This window comes from Syzygium oleosum, unplaced genomic scaffold, assembly GCF_021117445.2.
Source record: "Syzygium oleosum isolate NSW1041296 unplaced genomic scaffold, Sole_v2.1 Sole_v2.65, whole genome shotgun sequence".
NCBI lineage: Eukaryota > Viridiplantae > Streptophyta > Magnoliopsida > Myrtales > Myrtaceae > Syzygium > Syzygium oleosum.
This window is the reverse complement of record NW_026607549.1, coordinates 541385-562578: the sequence shown is the minus strand read 5'-3', so window position 1 is coordinate 562578 and position 21194 is coordinate 541385. Positions and strand designations below refer to the sequence as shown.

At 39.9% G+C, this 21194-nt stretch overlaps 1 protein-coding gene across 1 annotated transcript; it reads left to right on the top strand.

Moving 5' to 3' along the window:
* The first annotated feature begins 14777 nt into the window (after positions 1–14777).
* LOC115664353 ((-)-germacrene D synthase-like) lies at positions 14778–19483 on the top strand. The gene is made up of 7 exons (XM_056308023.1): positions 14778–14985; positions 16800–17088; positions 17205–17580; positions 17819–18037; positions 18127–18265; positions 18785–19033; positions 19144–19483. The coding sequence occupies exons 1-7, from the start codon at positions 14833–14835 to the stop codon at positions 19435–19437; spliced, it is 1719 nt and encodes a 572-aa protein (XP_056163998.1). The 5' UTR covers positions 14778–14832; the 3' UTR covers positions 19438–19483.
* Positions 19484–21194: the final 1711 nt, after the last annotated feature.

Here is a 21194-nt window from a genome sequence, read left to right as displayed (position 1 = left end):
AGGAAATCGAAGTATATGTAGATGATATGATTGCCAAATCCAAACAAGGAGAAGATCATGTGGTGATACTCAAAAAACTATTTGAAAGACACAGAAAGTATAAGTTAAGGTTAAATCCCAACAAGTGTGTATTTGGGGCAAAATCCGGTAAGTTATTATGATTTGTGGTTAGTAACAGGGGTATCGAAATAGATCTCTCGAAAATCAAAGTGATATATGATCTTAAGACTCCCTCAACGGTGAAAGAGGTAAAAAGCTTATTAGGGAGGTTGAACTATATTGCTCGGTTCATCCACCAGTTTTCTGAAACCGCAAAGTCATTTTTCAAGTTGCTAAAAAAGAATGCCAAAATGCAATGGGATGCAGAGTGTCAACAAGCCTTTGATAAGATCAAAGAATATCTGGTATGTCCACCAGTGCTCGTGCCACCAATCCTTGGTATCCCGTTGATCTTATATTTAACGATTTATCATGAGTCGTTAGGAGCTGTGCTTGTTCAAAAGAGACCAAGTGATGGTAAGGAACATGCTATCTATTACTTGAGCAAGAAATTCACCACGTTTGAGATGAAGTACTCGGCGGTTGAAAAGACGCGTGTTGCACTAATTTGGGTGTTGCACAGATTAAGGCAATACACTCTTCATCACTAAATCTTGTTTGTAACTAAGAATGACCCGATCAAGTTCCTGTTAGAGAAATCCTCCTTGGTCGGGAAGTTAGCTAAATGGCAAGTCCTATTGTCAGAATTTGACATTGAAAGCTCCTCACAAAAATCTATTAAAGGACGAGCTATTGCAGACATGCTAGCAAAAAATTCTCAAGGATCTACCAATCATGAAGAAGATGAATTCGATGACCGCGTATTGGCAGTAGTTGATGATAAATGGACCATGTACTTTGATGGCACAACCAATCTATCCGGATTAGGAACTGGGGTAGTGTTAATCTCCCCATAAGGACAACATTATCTGATCTCTGCAAAGTTAGTATTTCCATGCACTAACAACATTGTTGAATATGAAGCATGCATACTTGGCTTGCAATTAGCCCTCTTGATGAAAGTAAAGAAGCTATAAGTATACGGAGATTCCATGCTTATTATTTTACAAATGACGGGTGAATGGCAAACCCGAGATTCCAAGTTGGTGTCTTACCACAAATACTTGGACAAGATGATGGAAGAATTTGAAGAGATCACATTTGATTATCTATCGAGAGCTTAGAATCACTTTGCAGATGTTTTGGCTACTTTATCATCCTTGCTACAAGTGGGAGATGGTCTAGATATTAAACCATTGAGAATCAACATTCTAGAGCCACAAGCAAATTGCATGGTAGTTCAAGCAGAGTTTGATAATAAACCATGGTTTCATGATATTAATAATTATCTCCAAACAAGCGAATTTCCCAAAGGGAGCCAACCAGTTAATAGAAAATTCATAAAGAAGATAGCCACAAAGTTCTTTCTTAGTGGTCAGATTCACTACAAGAGTTCATTTGATTTAGTCTTGCTAAGGTGCGTAGATGGCAAAGAAGCTGATCAAATCATGAAAGAAATCCATGAAGGCGAATGTGGTTCGCATATGAACGGCTATCTTCTAGTCCGCAAAATCATGAGGTTAGGGTATTATTGAATGACAATGGAAACAGACTGCATTCAACATGTGAGATGTTGCCATCAGTGCCAAGTCCATGTAGACCGAATCAACGCCCCACCAAATGAGCTACATCAGGAGCTATGGCCGTTCTCGATGTGGGGCATCGACATGATTGGTCCGATTAATCCTAAGGCGTCGAATGGACATCGTTTCATCTTGGTTACAATTGATTACTTCACCAAGTGGATTAAAGCAAATTCTTATGCTAATGTTACCGTCAAGAATGCGGCAAGGTTCATTAGGCGTGACATCATTGCCAGATATGGAGTTTCTAAAGCAATCATCACTGACAATGGATCAAAATTAAACAATAAGATTGTGGATCACTTGCTCGAGCATTTTCACATTTGCCATTTGAACTTATCTCCTTATCATCCACAAATGAACGAAGCAGTGGAAGCAGCAAATAAAAATATCAAAAAGATGCTGTCCAAGATAGCTGATAACTATTGTGATTGGCATGAAAGGTTGCCATATGCTTTAATGGCATATCAAACTTCAATTCGGACATCAACTGGGACAATGCCATTCTCTTTTATTTATGGAATGGAAGCCGTATTACCTGTGGAAGTGGAGATTCCTTCGTTAAGAGTGCTATCTCAATTGAAGCTTTCTGAGGCAAAATAGACCCAACAGAGATACAAGCAGCTCAACATGATCGATGAGAAGAGGTTGAGGGCCATATGTCATGGTCAAGCCCATCAGAAGAGAGTTGCTAAATCTTTCAATCAGAAAGTTAGACCAAGGCATTTTGAAATATAAGATATTGTGGTAAAGAAGACCATTCCCAATAATTCAGATCCTCATGGGAAATTCACTCCAAATTATGAAGACCCGTATGTTGTCAAGAAAGTCTTACTAGGTGAAGCGTTGATTCTTGTAGACATGGATGGAACATAATTGGCTCATCCTGTAAATTCAGATGCAGTCAAAATATTCTACCCATGAATGAATTGAAAAACCGGATTCGATATTTCAAAAAACGATTTGAGTCACTTTAGAGCATTTGCATATCATGCATTTCATGCGCATGTTTGTTCATTTTATAGAATAAAGCACAAAGGAGTTAAAGACGATGTGAGATCTTAGATTCTCCAATGGAGTTGGTAAAAAAGAAGGTAAAGGAACGTGTCGTTCCAATTTACTCTCCTTGATATCATTCATTAATATATTCTTCCTTTTTCCAAATTGTCATCTTCAGGAAATCCAAAGGAAGGAGATCATGAAAAATGAATCCCTAGAGGAATCAAACCATAGCACACAAGAAAGTTGGCGGTATTATTACAATTGGTAATAAGGGTTGTGCAAATGAATTCTAACACTTGATTTTTATTTTTGTAGGATTTCCACCAAGTTGAAAAGGTAAGCATTCCATGTCCTTTTTGAAAAGAAATTGAATCTTAAAAAAAGTTGTCATTCAAAAGAAGTCCAATTCCCCAAGTGGGGCAAATCAAAACAAGAGATGTGAAAGATAATCTTTCCTGAATACTCAAACCAGAGCAGACAAGAGGTTGGTTGTATTGTTTTAATTTGAAATGAACAGCACAAGAACATATTTTGACACTTGATTTTTACAGGAATCCCATCAAGCCAGTCAGGTAAGTATCCCTAACTCGTGAACTTAGATCCTAAAAAGTTTACTTTTCCAAAAGGATTGAATTTTCCTCCCCAAGCGGATTAACATTAAATCAAAAGAAATCATTTCAAAGATCATCTCAAAATGTTTCAACTAAAAGGTTTGAACATGCTTTCTTTCAACATGCTTTCTTTGACCAAGCCTATATTACGATCCTTCGAAAAGACCTTATTGGATCAATCAGATTGTATACATTACGAATATCCCTAAATACCTGAGGATTGGTTATGAGAGATAGATTGAGAGATATAAAGTGATTCTCGTATCAACGGATGAAAATGAAAATCCAATTCATAGATTGAGATAAATCCTTTCCGACGAAGGTCTTCCAATTGATGATCTTAAGCATTTCTTGAGAAATTTCCAGTTATTTGCTTAGATACATCCTTTTGAAGGAAGTTTGATTGTCTAAATGCACTAATACGAGAAATGCGTGTTTTGACATCAAAATGTAAAACATTCAAAATCACCTGATTGTTCAAATGGTTCCGGGTCTTTCCTTAAACCCTAACTTTTCAAACAGTTTCAATTCTTTCCTTAAACCCCGATTTTTCAAATGGTTTCGGGTTTTTCCTTAAACCCCGATTTTTCAAACAAGGTTCGTGAGTTTATCCTTAAACCACATGGTTAATGGGTGTATCCTTAAACCACAAGGTTCGTGGGTGTATCCTTAAACAACAAGGTTCGTGGGTTTATCCTTAAACCACATGGTTAATGGGTGTATTCTTATACCACAAGGTTTGTGGGTGTATCCTTAAACAACAAGGTTGTGGGTTTATCGTTAAACCGCAAGGTTAGTGGGTATATCCTTAAACCTTAAACCGCAAGGTTAGTGGGTTTATTCTTAAACCACAAGGTTCGTGGGTGTATCCTCCTTAAACCCCAAGGTTCGTGGGTGTATCCTTAAACCGCAAGGTTTGTGGGTTTATCCTTAAATCGCAAGGTTTGTGGGTATATCCTCAAACTACAAGGTTCATGGGTATATCGTTAAACCACAAGGTCCACAAGGTTCGTGGGTTTGTCCTTAAACCGCAAGGCTTATAGGTTTATCATTAAACCACGTTTTCAAGCCAAGAGTTTTGTCCATTACTATCATCATTCTATACTCTCTGAAATAATTAGTAATCAATCTCTCATAGATGAAAATCACAAATGATCCCACAGTCATCAAAAGTTCATCAAAAGCATCAAAATGAAAAATTGGATTGGGTCAAGAATTTTTAGGTAGGATCCTTGATCAGTTGTTGTGGAATTTTCATTTGCCGTTTCAATTGAGTCGACTAGAACTCAGGAGTCACCCTGTCTTTGAGATTAACCTCTAGCGAGTTTATTCTCAAAGAGAAGCAACTGTTGATACATGATTTTTAGTCATATTTTCAACTTTAATAAAAATCACAAAATTAGGTTTAGGAACCATGGCCATGCTTAGGAACCTATTTCTAAACAAAAAATAATTTTTCTTTAATTTTTCCTTAATTGCTTTTGGATAAACAAATAGGAGGAAAATCGAGAAAAATGCCAAATGAAGTCCAAAAATTTCCCAAAAATAGTCATTAGTTTCATTTTAATTCAAATTTCAACCCTGCAGCTTTAATTTTAAAAAATTTCAATTGAGGATATGTTTTCCCTAAATTTGGGCAGTTTCATATCCTAATTGAACCAAAAAATCCAATTAATCCTTGTCTAGATATTTTTAGGTTATAGTGTCTTCACAACAATTGACTCTAGGACCTTGAATTGCATATTGGTCAATCCAATTTCAGAATTTTCTGAAAAAGATTAAAAATCCGGAAATTTAATAGGAAATTAGGTATTTCATTCAATTTGAAATTTTTGATCGAAGCTTATGCCCTCCCTAAGGATAATCGACCACGGGGAACCCAATTTTGGCCTTAAATTAGCAAAGTTAGGTCATTTAGACCTCCAATTGAGTGAAAACCCGTTTCACTCAAATTCAAATTTGGGGTTTAATTGAGATAAAAATTTTAAGTGATTTCACGTTTTAAAGAAAAATGTGTCGATGAGCTGAAATTTGAGGTCAGAATTGTGAAAACGGGTCAAAATTGAGTTTAATTTGCAATTTAAACGTAACTCGGGTCTGCTGGGTCGATCTGACTCGACCCGACCCAACCCGGGTCAACTTCTTCCTCACCTGACTCAGGGATGTACGGGAAAGAGGAAGGGGAGAAGAAAGAAGAGCCGAGTTGGCCCCGCCCGTTCACCGACCTAGATATCCCAATTAAGCAAGTGCAAAACGGAGATAGACAGCTGGAGATCTCCAGCTGTCGATTCGGATCCATTCTAACTACCTAGGTAGGCAGTTAGAGGCTAGGAATAGCCTGGGGGAAGAAACAGAAAAGAGATGAGAGAGAGGGAGAGTGCACAGAAACTGTTCGCGAAAATTCCAAAGAGAGAGAGAGAGAACTAGAGAGAGAGAGAGAGAAATCGAGAGCGGGAAAGAGTTGAGGTCCTCCTGGCCAAGTGACCGGCGCCGTCCTGACGGGAAAGGCGCCGGCGAATCGTCCATTTAGGTGACCTCCTCCTCCATTCACCTGGCGGAAGCCTGATTGGGAACGCCTAAAACTCGGCTCCAATCTCCACGTCGAGGTCTTTCCTAGTGAAACCAGACCCTGAGGTTGATAGAGCAAGTGCAAGAGGACCAATCCGTAACCTCCTACTGGTTCGGGATTTCCATTTTGATAGCCGGCGACGAAGGTAAATTTCCTTCCCACTCGTACACCAACTGCTTGTTGAAATGGCCGAGTGATCGATCGAACCATTACTTGATTAATTCAGTGATGTCCTTTCTGTTTTTGTGATTGTTCAGTCTATATCCATGTTTCTAATCAGTTGTTTGGTTGTTCTTTGCATTTTGGATAATTGTTTTTGCATTTTCATCAAGTCGGCCACATAATCATCTTCGCGGGAACTTCAGAACTTCGCCGAAGCAATACCTACAGCCTAGAGCTGTTCAAGTTAGTTTTTCGTGATCTTCTTTTGTAGCTTAAAATGCTTGTGTTGATTGCTAGAATGAATATGAGGCTTAAAACTAGATGTAAATGTTAGATAGTCTTGGTTAAGGTAGTTTCGGAACTAGGATTTTTAGCCTAGAAACCGCCGGCCATGGTGGTTCGATGGTGGCTGGTGGTTGGAATGTGATAGGGTGATGCCTTAGGATCACAAGTGGTGGTTAGAGCACCGGCAGAGGTCGCTTGAGATGGGGTCGAAGACACGTTGAGAATAAAGAATGTTAGGCTAGATGCACATCAGGTGTTCAAGAAAATGCCCAAGAAAAATAAGGAAGAAACGACGCCGTTTTGGCACCGTCCTCGCCGAGAACGGCCGGAGACCGGTCAGGCCGGTCCAACACAGTTGAATCGATCTGAACCAGTTCGGTTCATTCCCAGGGAATAAAAAATAGAATAAAATAAAAAAATGTATAAAATAATAAAAAATCAGAAAAATTCAGGAAAATAAAAAAATATAAATAATTCAGAAAATAAAAAAATAAGAAATTTCCGAAAAATTTGTAGAAACTAGGAAAATTCATAAAAAAATACATAAGAAAACATAAAAAATTCAGAAAATTTTAGAAAATACGTAAAAAAGAGTAAAATTCAGAAAATTCAAGAAAAATGGAAATTTTAGACTTCTGGAAATAGGAAAATCAAATAAAGATTTTTTCTAAAAAAAATTCAAAAATTGCAGAATGGCTCAGAACACTTGTGGCCACCCTTTCTTAATTATATTAGAATTTCTAGGGATGCACAAGTTGTTCTTTTGGAAAATTTCCTAGTTTAGAGGTTAAAAGGGGTTTAACCCCCCAAAAGGTAGAGGTGTCAAAATAGGTCTTAAACCCATATATGACCCATTTAAAAATAAATGGGTCATATATGGGTCACTTTAATTTTAAAGAGTAAACCTTAAATGGGTTTTAAATTTTAAAGCTTAAAGATAAATTGGTCTAAATAGGTTGAGTTTGGAACCCATGTCCAATCCACCCACTAGACCCATCCACACACTCTCTCCCTCTTTATAAAGATGTTTAAAAAAAATCGAAATTTAATTATTTTCATTTTTTCTCTTTTTCTTTTATTTTTTATTTTTTCTTTTCTCTTCTTTCTTTTTCTTTTTTTTTATTCCGGCCAGTGGTCGGCCACGGCGACCGGCCACCGGGGCGGGACGACCTCGCCGGAGGCCGGCGAAGCTCGAGCTCGCCGGCCTCCGGCGAGGCTCGAGACTCGCCGATCTGGCGAGCCTCGAGCTCGCCCGATTCCGGCGACCTAGAGGCTTGCTCGATCCCGGCGAGGCTCCAGCCTCGCCGATCTGGCGAGACTCGAGCTCGCCGGCCTCGGGCGAGCTCTACCTCGCCGGATCTGGCGAGGTGGAGCCTCGGCCGAGGCCGGCGAAGCTCGAGCTCGCCGGCCTCGGGCGAGGTCGAGCTCGCCCGAGGCCGGCAAGCTCGAGCTTTGCCGGCCTCGGCCGAGGCTCCACCTCGCCAGATCCGGCGAGGTAGAGCTCGCCCGAGGCCGGCGAGCTCGAGTCTCGCCGGATCGGCGAGGCTCCAGCCTCGCCTGAGGCCGGCAAGGCCTCGGCCTCGCCAGATCGGCGAGAACGAGCTTTGCTGGCCTCCGACGAGCTCGTCCTCGCCTGGCCGGCGACCAGCGATCGGCCAAAATTAAAGGAAAAAGAAAAAAAAAATTAAAAATTCGATTTAAAAAATAAAAAAAATATTAATTTTTTTTATTTTCTTAGATAGTGACTTTGTGGAAAATATTTTCTAGAAATGTCGCATTTTTCGTAAAACAAACAGAACCTCAATTTTAAAAAAAATTATAAAATTTTTTCACTAGCTTTGTATTGCATAAAATATTTTAGCAGTATAATTTAAAAAAAAATCATAAGAAACAAGTATTCCTAGATTAGGTTAAATATAAAAGTGTTTTAGCAATATGGGTCGGGTCGGGTATGGGTCGGGTATGGGTCGGGTCGAGTATGGGTCGAGATATTTACACTATGAATAAATGGGTCATAAACGGGTTAATGGGTCAATTTGGGTCACACCACTTATGACCCGACCCAAACCCAACCCGACCCACCCGTTTAACAGGTCTACCAAAAGGGGCCTAACCTCTAAAAAACACTAAAACCCCTAAAAAAAGCACAATCCATAAAAATGAACAAGCCTTTAGGGTTTCACTAGACCTTGATTATTTTGATTGATTTTCTTTTTTTAGGGACGATATTAGGATTGTTGTTTGTGATTTGAATTGATTGTGCATTTCATGATCGATTGATACCTCCTCGTTTAGAATGGTTAGAATTAGCAGATGAGCCTGGAGAAATTGCATGCTACGCTAGACACTTCAAATCGAGTTAGGTACCGAAAGTGCATTAGAGATTTCGACATCGAAGTCATTAACGTAACCAAGTCCCCCTACCCATGATATCTCTGATTCGTAGAAATCGAGATGGTTCTCCCCTGTCTCGATTGGTTTCTAGTCTACCATTAAAGACTAGTGGCGACTCCAAAATGAAATGTAGACTAAATAGGTCGTATTAGAAAACAAATACCCGTTGTCTTGTGAGGTATGATCGGGGAGAGACCGTCATTCATCTAGTAATGATATACTTTACCATTCGTGATGAATGAAAATACCTCCAAGCACGCTCCCGGGGGCGCGGCATGATAGCCCCCACATAGCCACGTGGCATTTCATGATTGGTCCAGGACCACGCCAACGTGGAGGTCCCGGACCACCTAATATTTTCTCCCTCCTAAGAACCCTCCTTTCTAACAAATTTATAGATAGATTGCTATAAATCACGTCAAATCAGTACTAGTCTATTTTTAGGAACTTCAAGATAGGACTTTTTAGCCGATGTGTATTAAATGTTAGTTGTTACCAAGAACTTTCCTTTCATGTATGGTATGGAATTGGTTGTAAATTATGTCATTAGTCTTTAGGAACTCTAGGTAAGACTACATAACTACTGTTGTATTAAATGTCGGTTGTTGTTGCCAAAGAAATGTCACTTTGTAGTTGGTAGGAGGATGAAGTTACCCTAAACAAGATATAGGAGCTGCTGGACTCCTTGATTTTAAGAAATCAATTAAGCTTTCGAAGAGCTATTTTCATGTCCAATTTCAAAGGATGTGAATTTAGAACGGTATACATGTATCGTATGAGTCGTGACTAACTAGTTAAGTAAGAAAAATCTGTCATAACCATCGAAAGTGTTTGGTTCGAAAGTCGTCGAAGGACAATCGGCTGGACGGGGATAATGATCGCGTTGGTCGGAGACGATGACGATTGCACGGTGGTCGGGAGTGATAGGTTATTATGGCGGCAGTCCTTATGCAGTGGTCGACAAAGCCAGACTCTATCACTCCATTGTTAAAAGGAAATTGTTTTTTTTTTTTTACTGTTTTATCCAATCTGGGTTTTATCCTACCCCTAGCTTGGATTTCTTATCCGGCATTTTATCCAAGTATATCTGGTCCAGAAGATGTCGCCAAATACTAGATATGATATTTTGTTATCCTATCCGGACTCAAATCTGGACTACCAAATGTAGCCTAAAGGGAAGAGATTAAGAGGTAACCTTTCAATTAAGGGCTTCTCTTGGATCCTTGATATTCGGTTAAGAGGTAACCTCACCAAAAGAATGGAGCTTTCGCTCCTATGAGGACCTCCGCGGCCTGTCCCCATCCTTTGGGGCGGGCTCCATGGATGCGTTCCTTGTTTTAATGTGCCGGTGTCCGTACGGCTTGCACCCCCAATTCTCCCAGTATCCTTGTCTTCCCGAGGAAAGGAAATATCCTATGGAATTTTTACATCTCAGTGATCTCGAGATTCGGACAAGGACTAAGATGAAGCCTTTTAGGGACTTACTTAGATATGACAAAAGAAAATTTATAAAGAATAAAAGCGAAAAAGAAGGAAGGGAGAGTTGTTAATAGAAAAAGAGAACCGAGTGGAGGGACAGTTTTTGGAAGGATGACACCGACCCTCCTAAGAACTCTCCTTTCTTACAAAGGTTAGATAGATTTCTATAAATCGTGTCAAATTAGTTTACTAGTCTATTTTAAGAACTCCAGGTAGGACTCTTTAACCAACGTGTATTAAATGTCAGTGGTTGTTATCAAAAGAATGTCACTTCGTAGTTGGCAGGAGGATGAAGTCATTGTACACAAGACATAGGAGCGCTGGACTTCTTGATTTGAAAAGTGATTTTTCGTGAAGGATTTGTACATGGGTGTTCGCAAAAGGGATAGGGGTGAACTCTATACAGGTGAAATCTTCACATTTAAAGAAAAAGAGCTCTTTACTCAGAGCCGCTAAAAGGTTATTCACTAGTTTTAACATGATAATATATCAGGAAAAATTGTCCAAAGAGTCATAAATCTATTGCACTTTTGTCAATTCAGTCATAAGCCTTTCAATTTTGCTAATTGAATCCTAAATCTTTTCATATTTTGCCAATTGAGTCTATCCGATCAATTTTTAGCCGGTAATTTCTAACGTGGACGCCGGCCATCCTACGTGGCACGGCTGGCCTGACATGAACAATTTTTTATAATATATTAATATTTTTTTGAATTTATTTGTGTTATTTTTCTTCTGTTTTCTTTTTTTTTTCTTTCTTTCTTTTTGTTTTTCTTCTTCCAAATCCGGTGACCCTTGCCGGACTTGGAAGAAGAAAAAGAAAAGAAAAAATATCATTAAAAATTGTCCACATTAGCACTAGTAGTGCTACGTAGGACTTTTTGAACAATTTTCTAATATAGAAAATGAAAATAAAATGAAAAAAAAGGTCCAAATAACGTTTATTTTCCAGCTTCTTACTATTTCAATGAAGTAAATTTTAAACTTGGGGTGCGTTTGTATTACTAAAGATTTCATCATAAAGGACAACATTTTTCATGAAAATCAATTTCAAGGAAAATAGTTAGTCTTTATTTGTTTGGTGGTTTAGGATAGGAAAAGCGATTTCCTTCTTAGCAGAAAGGGAAGTCGTCTTCCCCCAATCTAAGTTTGTTATTTTTAGTCCATGGAAAACGTTTTTCCGTAGACCAATTAGTTTTCCGCAATCCAAGTATTGGAATGTAAGAAGACAATTTTTCGAAAACAGTTTTCCTTAAAAAAAAAAACACACCTTTGATTTAAATTGGATAATCATAATGGTATAGACGGAGTTCTTTCCACTATATGGCACCAAGAAGAAGAAGTAGTATCTACTCCCAAGCCCCTTAGAAGAATAGAGGAATGCTGTGACTGAGAAGTATAAGTCGAAAATGATACACTACAAAAAAACTGGATTTTTGCCACGAAAATTTGCGACGAAAAAATTTTCGTTGCAAATTTGCGACAAATTTTCCAACGAAAAGTAAAATTCGTTGGAAATTTCCAACGAAAAATTTTTCGTCGCAAAATTCGTTGGAAATTTCCAACGAAACAATTTTCGTCGCAAAGTTCGTTGGAAATTTCCAACGAAAAATTTTCGTCGCAAAGTTTGTTGGAAATTTCCAACGAAAAAAATTCGTTGGAAATTTTCAACAAATTTTGCGACAATTCAAAAAACCCGGTATTGTTCGGCATTTTTATATTCGTTGGAAAATTCGTTGGAAATTTCCAACGAATTTTCCAACAATTTCCATTTTCCGGGCCATTATTTCAGTGTTTACAATTTTCGTTGGAAAATTCGTTGGAAATTTCCAACGAATTTTCCAACGAATTACAAAAAAACCAGTTACTGTTCGGCATTTTTGATATTCGTTGGAAATTTCTAACGAATTCCAAAAAAAACCCGGTACTATTCGGTATTTTTTATATTCGTTGGAAAATTCGTTGGAAATTTCCAACGAATTTTTTTTCGTTGGAAATTTCCAACGAATTTTCCAACGAATTACAAAAAAACCAGTTACTGTTCGGCATTTTTTATATTCGTTGGAAAATTCGTTGGAAATTTCCAACGAATTTTCCAACGAATTCCAAAAAAAACCCGGTACTGTTCGGTATTTTTTATATTCGTTGGAAAATTCGTTGAAAATTTCCAACGAATTTTCCAACGAATTTCAATTTTCCGGGCAATTACTTCAGTGTGTATAATTTTCGTTGGAAAATTCGTTGGAAATTTCCAACGAATTTTTTTCGTTGGAAATTTCCAACAAATTTTCCAACGAATTTCAATTTTCCGGACAATTATTTTAGTGTGTACAATTTTCGTTTGCAAAATTCGTGGGAAATTTCCCACGAATTTTGCAACGAAAACCCTACTTGTTCCTTATTTTCGCGCTCGTTATTCCCACAACTTTCAATTTCCACATTCACTCTCTCTCTCTCTCTCCTTCACCTTCACCTTCTCCCTCCGTCTCCCCCTCCGCCTCCCCCGCCGCCCCCCCTCCTCCTTCGGCTCCGGCGCCATGGACACCAAGCCTCCGACGCCCCCGACGCCACCAAGCCTCGTCGCCGGCGAGGGCCGAGCTCGCCCGGATTTGGGCGAGCTCGAGCTCGCCGGCCATGGCGAGCTCGGCCCTCGCCATGGCTGGCGAGGCTAGGAGACGACGACGTACTTGACGGGCGGCGGCCCGGCTGCTCCCGCCCCTGCTGCTGCTGCTTTGCTTCTTCTTCATCTTCGGCCATGGCGAGGCCGAGCTCGGCCCTCGCCGACGACGAGGCTTGCCTTCGCCGGCCATGGCGAGGGCCGAGCTCGCCATGGCCAGCGAGCTCGACCCTCGCCGGCGACGAGGCTAGCCCTCACCGGCCATGGCGAGGGCCGAGCTCGCCATGGCCGGCAAGCTCAAGCTCGCCCAGATCTGGGCGAGCTCGGCCCTCGCCGGCAACGAGGCTAGCCCTCGCCGGCGACGAGGCTGGCCCTCGCCGGCGGTGAGGGCTATTTTTCGATCAAAAAAAAATTTTTGACCAAAAAAAAAATTCTTTTTCGATGGAAAAAAAATTTCCACGATTTTTAACTCGACCAAAAAAAAAATTTGTAATTTCCAATGAAAAAAATTCGTCGGAAAAAAAAATTCGTTTCCAACGAATTTAGCCACGAGTTTTCCAACGAATTTTCCAACAAAAAAAAATTTATCGCAAATTTCCAACGAAAATTGAAATTTTTCGTTGGAAAAATTTCCGACGACTTATTACCAACGAATTTTTTTTCGTTGGAAAATTCGTTGGAAATTCGTTTTCCAACGAATTTTTCCAAATTTTTCGTTGGAAATTTCGTCGGAAAAAACAAGTTTTTTTGTAGTGATATGCTTCGTACGTTTTATGAATAGAATCAGCCTATTACAAAGAGCTAATTATCGCACGGTATATACGAATGTATACAAGTTCCCCGATAGAGGACCCTAGATCTAGTCATGGAAGGGACAAAATCCATCGCTTCATAAGAAATAAGTTTTGGCGAGTTATTCCGATAGAAAATTAAAACTTTATATACTACATCAGAATTTTACTAATATCGGTTGTTGTATGAAGGCGGGATGGCTAGAATTAATAATGTTATTAGGAATATCTTATTTTCGTGCGAAATAATCTCACTCGTGTTATCATTCATTAAAATGTGATGAGTATGCTCTAAAAAATAAGTCCAAGTAACTAGGGTGAGCATGGTTCCAGATTTTACCCTGAAACCTGAGAACCTGACCAATGGGAACCTGTACATTTTAGGTTCTAAGGTATGCATGATAGGTTCTAGATTCCAAAAATTGGGGAACTAGTTTCGACGGGTAGGTTCCAGGTTCTAGGTAGGTGGAACTTGGAACCTGGAACTTGAACCTGTCTTCTCGTGATCCTGCGGTGTTTCATAGCAATAGATGATGAGTATATGATCTGGAACCACTAGTCTGAGCTTTCATTTTATGACTTGTTAATGTTTCATATTTTTCGTGTGTCCAAATATAAGTTATGGTTAGTGGATCATAGCAGTAAGCGGTAGTTATTAAAGGTGATGATTTACTGCAATTGTTCAATTAATAATACAGGTGGAACCTGAGTAGACTCTAAAACCGACCGTCGAACTTGTGATAGGGTAGGTTCCAAGTTTCAAAAAATGAGGAACTCATTATCATAGGTGGAACCTATATGGAACATGCAACTGTTCACCCCTAGTATCGATTCACGTAATGACTTCTCATTTTAATTATATTTATTTAAACCGTAATGCCAGGAAAACTAGTCTTTTGTATTCTTTTTTATGAATGGCAAGCTTGTTCAGTATTGTTGCGTTCATTTTTATTTTGTTTAACTAAAAAAGCAATAAAAAAAAACTTGTTCGACCTTGAAACCTGTGACAGGGTAGGTTCTAGGTTCCAAAAAATGAAGAACCCATACCCGAGGATAGGTTCCAGGTTCCACGTGGAACGTGTAAGAAATCTAGAACCGCTCACCCCTACAAGTAACAAAGTGGCTATGAACATGTTGCCTATAAATACCCATCAAGTGTTGTTGTTCTGCAATGCAGTGAAAGCCTCTCCTCAGTCTTCAATTTGCATAGCCGTCTGACATCCACAAATGAAGCACAATAATGGCGGGGAACATGTCGGTTCAGGTTTCGACAATTCCATCTTCTCCTCCGAGTAAAGGGAGAAGCGGCGGGGTCGAACGGCGGTGTGCGGAATATCACGAGAGCATATGGGGCGATTACTTCCTCAAATATGCTTCTCCCTCCAACTCAACGGTTAGTAATTCTTCTCGTCTTCTTCCTCTGTTTTCAGGCAATTGCGTTTTTTAGAATTAATAAAAGTGCTTGTGTTCACGACAAGTGATGGCATCAAAGAACTAAAGGTCCGTTTGTTTGAAAGACAATTGTTTCTGGGAAATTGTTTTTCAACTTTCCGGTATTTGGATGACGGTGAAAATTAATTGATCTATGGAAACACATTTTCCTAGACCAAAAACAATAAGCTTACATTGGGTGAAAACAATTTTCCCTTCTAGTAAGAAGGAAATCATTTTTCCTAAACCACAAAACAAATGAAAAATAACCATTTTCCTTGAAAACGATTTACATAGAATTTATTTTCCTTTATCATAAAATTTTTAGTGAAACAAATCCACCATAATTCTTAGATAGTTGAGCACCATCGATCCCAATATTGCTTGATAAATTGGTTAATTATCGGGAAACTCTCATCTTCTATCACTATGCAAGTCACCCATTATACATGTTCCATGTACAAAAATGTATAACCAGAAAACTTTTGCAATTGCAGTTAAATGGAAAAAAGGTATATTTACATGTTGTGAAGGTGCCAATTACACTATATGTGAACGTAGGGCAATAATGGTGAAAGTAGGGCTGCTTTGGACTGCTTTGAGCCGTTCTTTTGCCTGAAAGCTCTCAACATTTGTGAACTCTGACTCTTCATGTTTGTGAAAAATAATGGGTTGTCTTCAAGTGTAAAGAAAGAACTGCTAGTAAGAAGTGGTAGAACAATGAAGGGATTGAGCGAGAAAAAAGTTTTCTTCCTCGTTTACTTTTGTCACTTAGCCTTTCCATCCGGGAGAAAGAGAATGCGGATACATGGTTCTAGTTGCGTTGGTTTAGGACTAAGTCTTAGCAGCAGAACTATATGGTTGGCTTGATCATTTCCACCATAATTCCACTGTCCATTCAAGAGAAGTATCAACAAACGAACTTGGTTGATTTTACTTTTGATTCTATCTTTGCTTTCTTGGGCATTTGGCTTTTGTTTCGATCTCCATCCTCTTTATCAATTCGACTATCCCACCTAGGTCTATGAATTTCTCTATCAATTCTACTACCTTATCCAAACCTATCAATTTTCTACGTGTGATCCTTAATTGATCTAGGAGTTGTTCTCGGGAATCCTAGGTTAAAAAAAAAAAGGTTCTTATACGACTCCACCCCATCACTTAAAAAGAAAAAAAAAAGAAACCCATCTTTGGAAAGAAAAAGGTAGCAACGAAGAAAGGAATGAGCGAGATGGTGGTTTTTGTTCTTCCAGTGAAGTGAAGTTCATTCTCTTGGCGAATGAAGTGGATCAATATCGTTTTGGCTGCCAAACACTTTCTCTTGCATCGCTGCGTAAAGCACATTTCATTTAGCTACAAATCATTTGAATTAGGTCTGCTGCATCAAGAGTTTGATTACGCCAAACAGGGTCATGTTTAACGAGTTTAAACTATATTGTATGCACCCGACGTATGCAACAGTCCCTCCTTCAAAAACATCATTTGTACTACTCCACCTTTATAAAATGATTTGGTCATCGATTATTCAATTTTAGAGAATAATGTTATCGTCTCCTCGAAAGTTTCAAAATGAAATGATTCGGTCTTTATCATTAATTCACTTTTCTGAGAATATACGCTAGTCGTATTGAGTTTTCAGTATGCACAATTTGCCTTGTTTTCAAATTTTTTTTTTATGTTTTTGTAACCAAGAAAACATGATTATTATTTTTCACAATAACTTCGCTTTCCTTTGAGTTTTTTTTTTTTAAAGAATAGCGGATTATATATTTGCAGAAGTTCAAATTCCTTGGAAGAGTGGAGGAACAAGTTGAGGAATTGAAAGGAAAGGTGAGGAAGATGCTGATTGATGTCGTGGATAAGCCTTCACAAATGCTTCACTTGATTGATGAAATTCAACGTTTGGGAATTGACTACCATTTTGAACGAGAAATTGATGAGCAATTAGAACAAATCCACAAAAGTTACTCTCAACCCGATCATGGAGATTTTATGGGAGATGACCTTCACATGGTTGCTCTTATGTTTCGATTGTTGCGACAACAAGGTTTCAATATCTCATCGGGTAAGTCTTAAACTTAGTGAACAAATCCAATAATATACCCATAATATAACTAGGAGTATCGCTTTCCTAATTTCTAATCGATTACGTCTTTTGTCCCATGTCGGTTGGTCGCACAGAGGTCTTTAACAAATTCAAGGACAGCGAAGGCAAATTCAGGGAATCACTCATCATAGATGTGCGCGGATTGTTGAGCCTATATGAAGCTTGCCATTTAAGGTGCCATGGCGATGCTCTTCTGGAAGAAGCACTTCCTTTTGCTATAACTCACCTCGAATCGATCGATGAAACGAAAGTAAGCACTAGTCTCGCGAAACAAGCGAGTCGTGCCCTAAAGCAGCCACTTCGCAAGGGGCTGCCGAGACTCGAGGCGAGGCATTATATTTCACTCTACCAAGAGGAGCCTTCGCATGACGAGGTCTTGCTCTTGTTGGCTAAGCTAGATTTCAACTTGCTGCAAGAGCAACACCAGAAGGAAATCGGCAAGATTACAAGGTCAACTAACTTCACATGATAGTTATAATCTAAAATTAGCTTCTAGCTTATGTTTTAACAATGCCCAAGCTACAGCTTTCTCTGGTTGTGTTTTCCAAAGGTTTACTTGTCTGGCTTCGATTTACCCTTCTAGACAGTGCTTTTGAAAGTCCGTTACAAGTGAAAAAAATGAGTTTAAACTATGTGAATTCATCGGGCTAACGTACTTTCAATAGCGCTCATATTCGTTTATTCATAGGTGGTGGAAGGATATAGATGTTGCGAGGAAGTTCCCATTCGCTAGAGACAGGATTGTGGAGTTGTTCTTCTGGATGGTGGGCGCATATTTCCAGCCGGAGTTCGCCGTGGCCAGAGATATACTAACTAGGGTGACTGCCCTGATTTCCATTCTCGACGATATCTATGACGTCTATGGCACATCGGAAGAACTTGTACTCTACACCGAAGCAATTGAGAAGTATGCAACCCACTTTCTCTTTCTCAAATTTCTGAATTTGACCAAGTACGTGTAGAGTAAGTGTGTCATTTTTGAGGACTCGAATTCAGGTGGGATGTCGATGCCATGGATGGACTACCAGAGTATATGCAAGCTCATTATAAGGAGCTTCTCGATCTCTATGATGAAATCGGGAATGAACTGGCCACGAAAGGAAGATCGTACCGCCTCGTCTATGCCAGAGAAGCCGTAAGCACCATTGGTACATTTTGCATGCATCAATAGCTATTTTTTCTCAGGATCCCAAAATTCTTGTTTAGGGATAATGACACAAATAATGCCTTAACTTTGATCTAATGTGCAAATGGTCCCTGAACTTTTAATTTGTTTAATTCGGTTTATGAATTTTTGCTCAATGTGCAATGTGAATCCCAAACTTTCAATCTGTTCAATGTGGTCCTTGAATTTTTTATACATATTCAACTTAGTCCTTGAACTTGAACATATTCAATATAGTCCTTCCATTAATTCAAGTTCAGGGATAACATTGAATATTTTTATATAGTTCAGGGACTAGAATGAACATGTATCAAAAGTCCATGGATCATATTAAATAAATTAAAAGTCCAGGGACCACATTCCACATTGGCCTACAGTTGAGGGACCACATCGAACAAATTATAAGTTTCAGGAATCACGTTGCACGTCGGGCTAAAATTCATGGACCATTTGAGTCATTTTCCCTCTTGTTTATGTTTAATTTCCCAGATGAAGAAGCAAGCGAGATGCTACTTTCACGAAGCCAAATGGTTCCATATCGGCTACACACCAACGATGGAGGAATACATGCCCCTTGCATTATTAACGACAAGCTATGAAGCGCTATCGATCACAGCATTCGTAGGAATGGGCGATGTGGTCACAAAAGATGCTTTTGAATGGTTGCTCGGCGACTGTAAGATTTTGAAGGCTTCACAAATCATATGTAGGTTCATGGATGACATTGCTTCTCACCAGGTATAATAAAAAACATAATAATCCTCCAATAATCTAAATTAAATTAGATCGACCACCATTCAATCAGAAAACAATGTTGACCTAAGCACACCGATGTCGTCGACATACAGTTGGAGCAAAAGAGGGGGCATGTGGCATCTTCGGTGGAGTTGTTGATGAAAGAAAATGCCGTCTCGGAGCAGGAAGCTGAGGGAGAACTCCAAAAACGAGTAGATGATGCGTGGAAGGATATCAATGAAGAGTTCCTTCGTCCGACCGCAGTCCCAACACCGGTGCTCATGCCAATTCTCAATCTCTCGCGGGTGATAGATGTGTTATACACCGACGGAGATCATTACACACATTCTAAGACCAAGCTCAAAGATCATATCATATCGCTCTTTGTTAGTCCCTTGCCAATGTGAAATTTGAACGAAGTGTAGTCACACCAATGTGGTAATGAACATAAAGGGTCTATCGATCGTGCCTTTGAAATCTCTACTTTTGTTAGCTTGAGGTTTGAAGATTTACGTGCGTAATAAAGTTCATGATGTCCCTTTTATCCTCGTAAGTTCTATGGATCTTATGGTTTGTAATACTCCCCAAAAAATATATATAATTTACCTTACCTAATGGATTGTAACTTTTCTATGGCACACCTAATTATCCTCACCAATAGTAACTTATCTATAAAATATTCTTTCAATGAAAGTAAAGAAGCTGCAAGTACACGGAGATTCCATGCTTATTATTTTACAAACGACGGGTGAATGGAAAACCCGAGATTCCAAGTTGGTGCCCTAGAATTTGAAGATATCACATTTGATTATCTACCGAAAGCTCATAATCACTTTGCAGATGCTCTGACTACTTTATCATCCTTACTACAAGCGGAATACGGTCTAGATATTAAACCATTGAGAATCAACATTCTAGAGCCACAAACATATTGCATGGACTTTACCAAAAAAAAAAAACATATTGCATGGTAGTTCAAGCAGAGTTTGATAATGAACCATGGTTTCATGATATTAATAAGTATCTTCAAACAGGCGAATTTCCCGAGATGAGCCAATCAGCTAATAGAAAGTTCATAAATAAGATAGCCAAAAAGTTCTTTCTTAGTGGTCAGACTCTCTACAAGAGGGGCAAAAGTACACCACAAGTGCCATAACTTATGTACGGCGATCACTTTGGTGTCATAACTTTTTTCGGATCACTTTGGTGCCAACTTTTTTGAAAATCGATCACTTTAGTGCCAATGCTGACATGGCTCGCCGGAAATCCGATGTGGCGCTGACACGGCTCGCCGGAGAGGTCCAGTCAGCATTAAAAACAAAAAACGACGCTGTTTAGCCCGCTGAAGTGTATTTTTTTTAAAAAAAGTATATTATATTATATTATATTATATTATATTAATTAATTTAAAAAAAAAGCCTGCTGACGGCGGCGAGCCCTCGCGCTTTTGCCGCAAGCCACCACCGCAGGAAGGGCCGGCGGTGGTGGCGTAGTGGTCGGCGAGGTCGCCGGCCCACGGCCGAGCCCGCCAACCTCGCCGACCCCGGCGAGGGACGGATCCGGCGAGGCGAGACCTCGCCGTCGCTCAGGTCGCGACGGCGAGGCCTCGCCTTGCCGCGAAGGCAAGGCCGCGCCTCGCCGTCGCGACCCGGGCGACAGCGAGGTCCCGCCTCGCCCAACGAAGCGAGGCCGGACCTCGTCGTCGCGACCCGAGGCGACGGCGAGGTCCGGCCTCGCCTTCACCGGGCGAGGCGGGACCTCGCCGTCGCACAGGTCGCGACGGCGAGGTCTTGCCTCGCCGGATCCGACCTTCGCGGGGCAAGGCGAGGGTCGCCGGGCCCCGGCCAAGGGCCGGCAACCCTCGCCGACCACTGCGCCCACCACCGCCATCCCTTCTCGGCGGTGGTGGCTTGGCGGCGAGGGAGCCCTCGCGCTGCTGCAACACCTTTTTTTTTTTTTTAAATTATTTTAATTATTATTATTTTTCTAAAAATTAAAAAATTCGAAAAAAAGCCACGTAATTTCCATCGTGTACAAGTCAGATCATTTTTTTTAATATAAATACCAGGTCAGCTTTTTGGCCGGAGTCACTAAAGTGATCGATTTTCTTCCAACTTGGCACCAAAGTGATCCGAAAAAAGTTATGGCACTAAAGTGATCGCCG

Bases quoted from the DNA above. Each gene is read 5' to 3' on its own strand.
- LOC115664353 (XM_056308023.1), top strand. From the start codon at position 14,833: ATGGCGGGGAACATGTCGGTTCAGGTTTCGACAATTCCATCTTCTCCT. The intron at 17,089-17,204 runs GTAAGTCTTAAA...TTGGTCGCACAG, and splicing joins AGGTTTCAATATCTCATCGG to AGGTCTTTAACAAATTCAAG. The intron at 18,038-18,126 runs GTATGCAACCCA...ACTCGAATTCAG, and splicing joins TACACCGAAGCAATTGAGAA to GTGGGATGTCGATGCCATGG.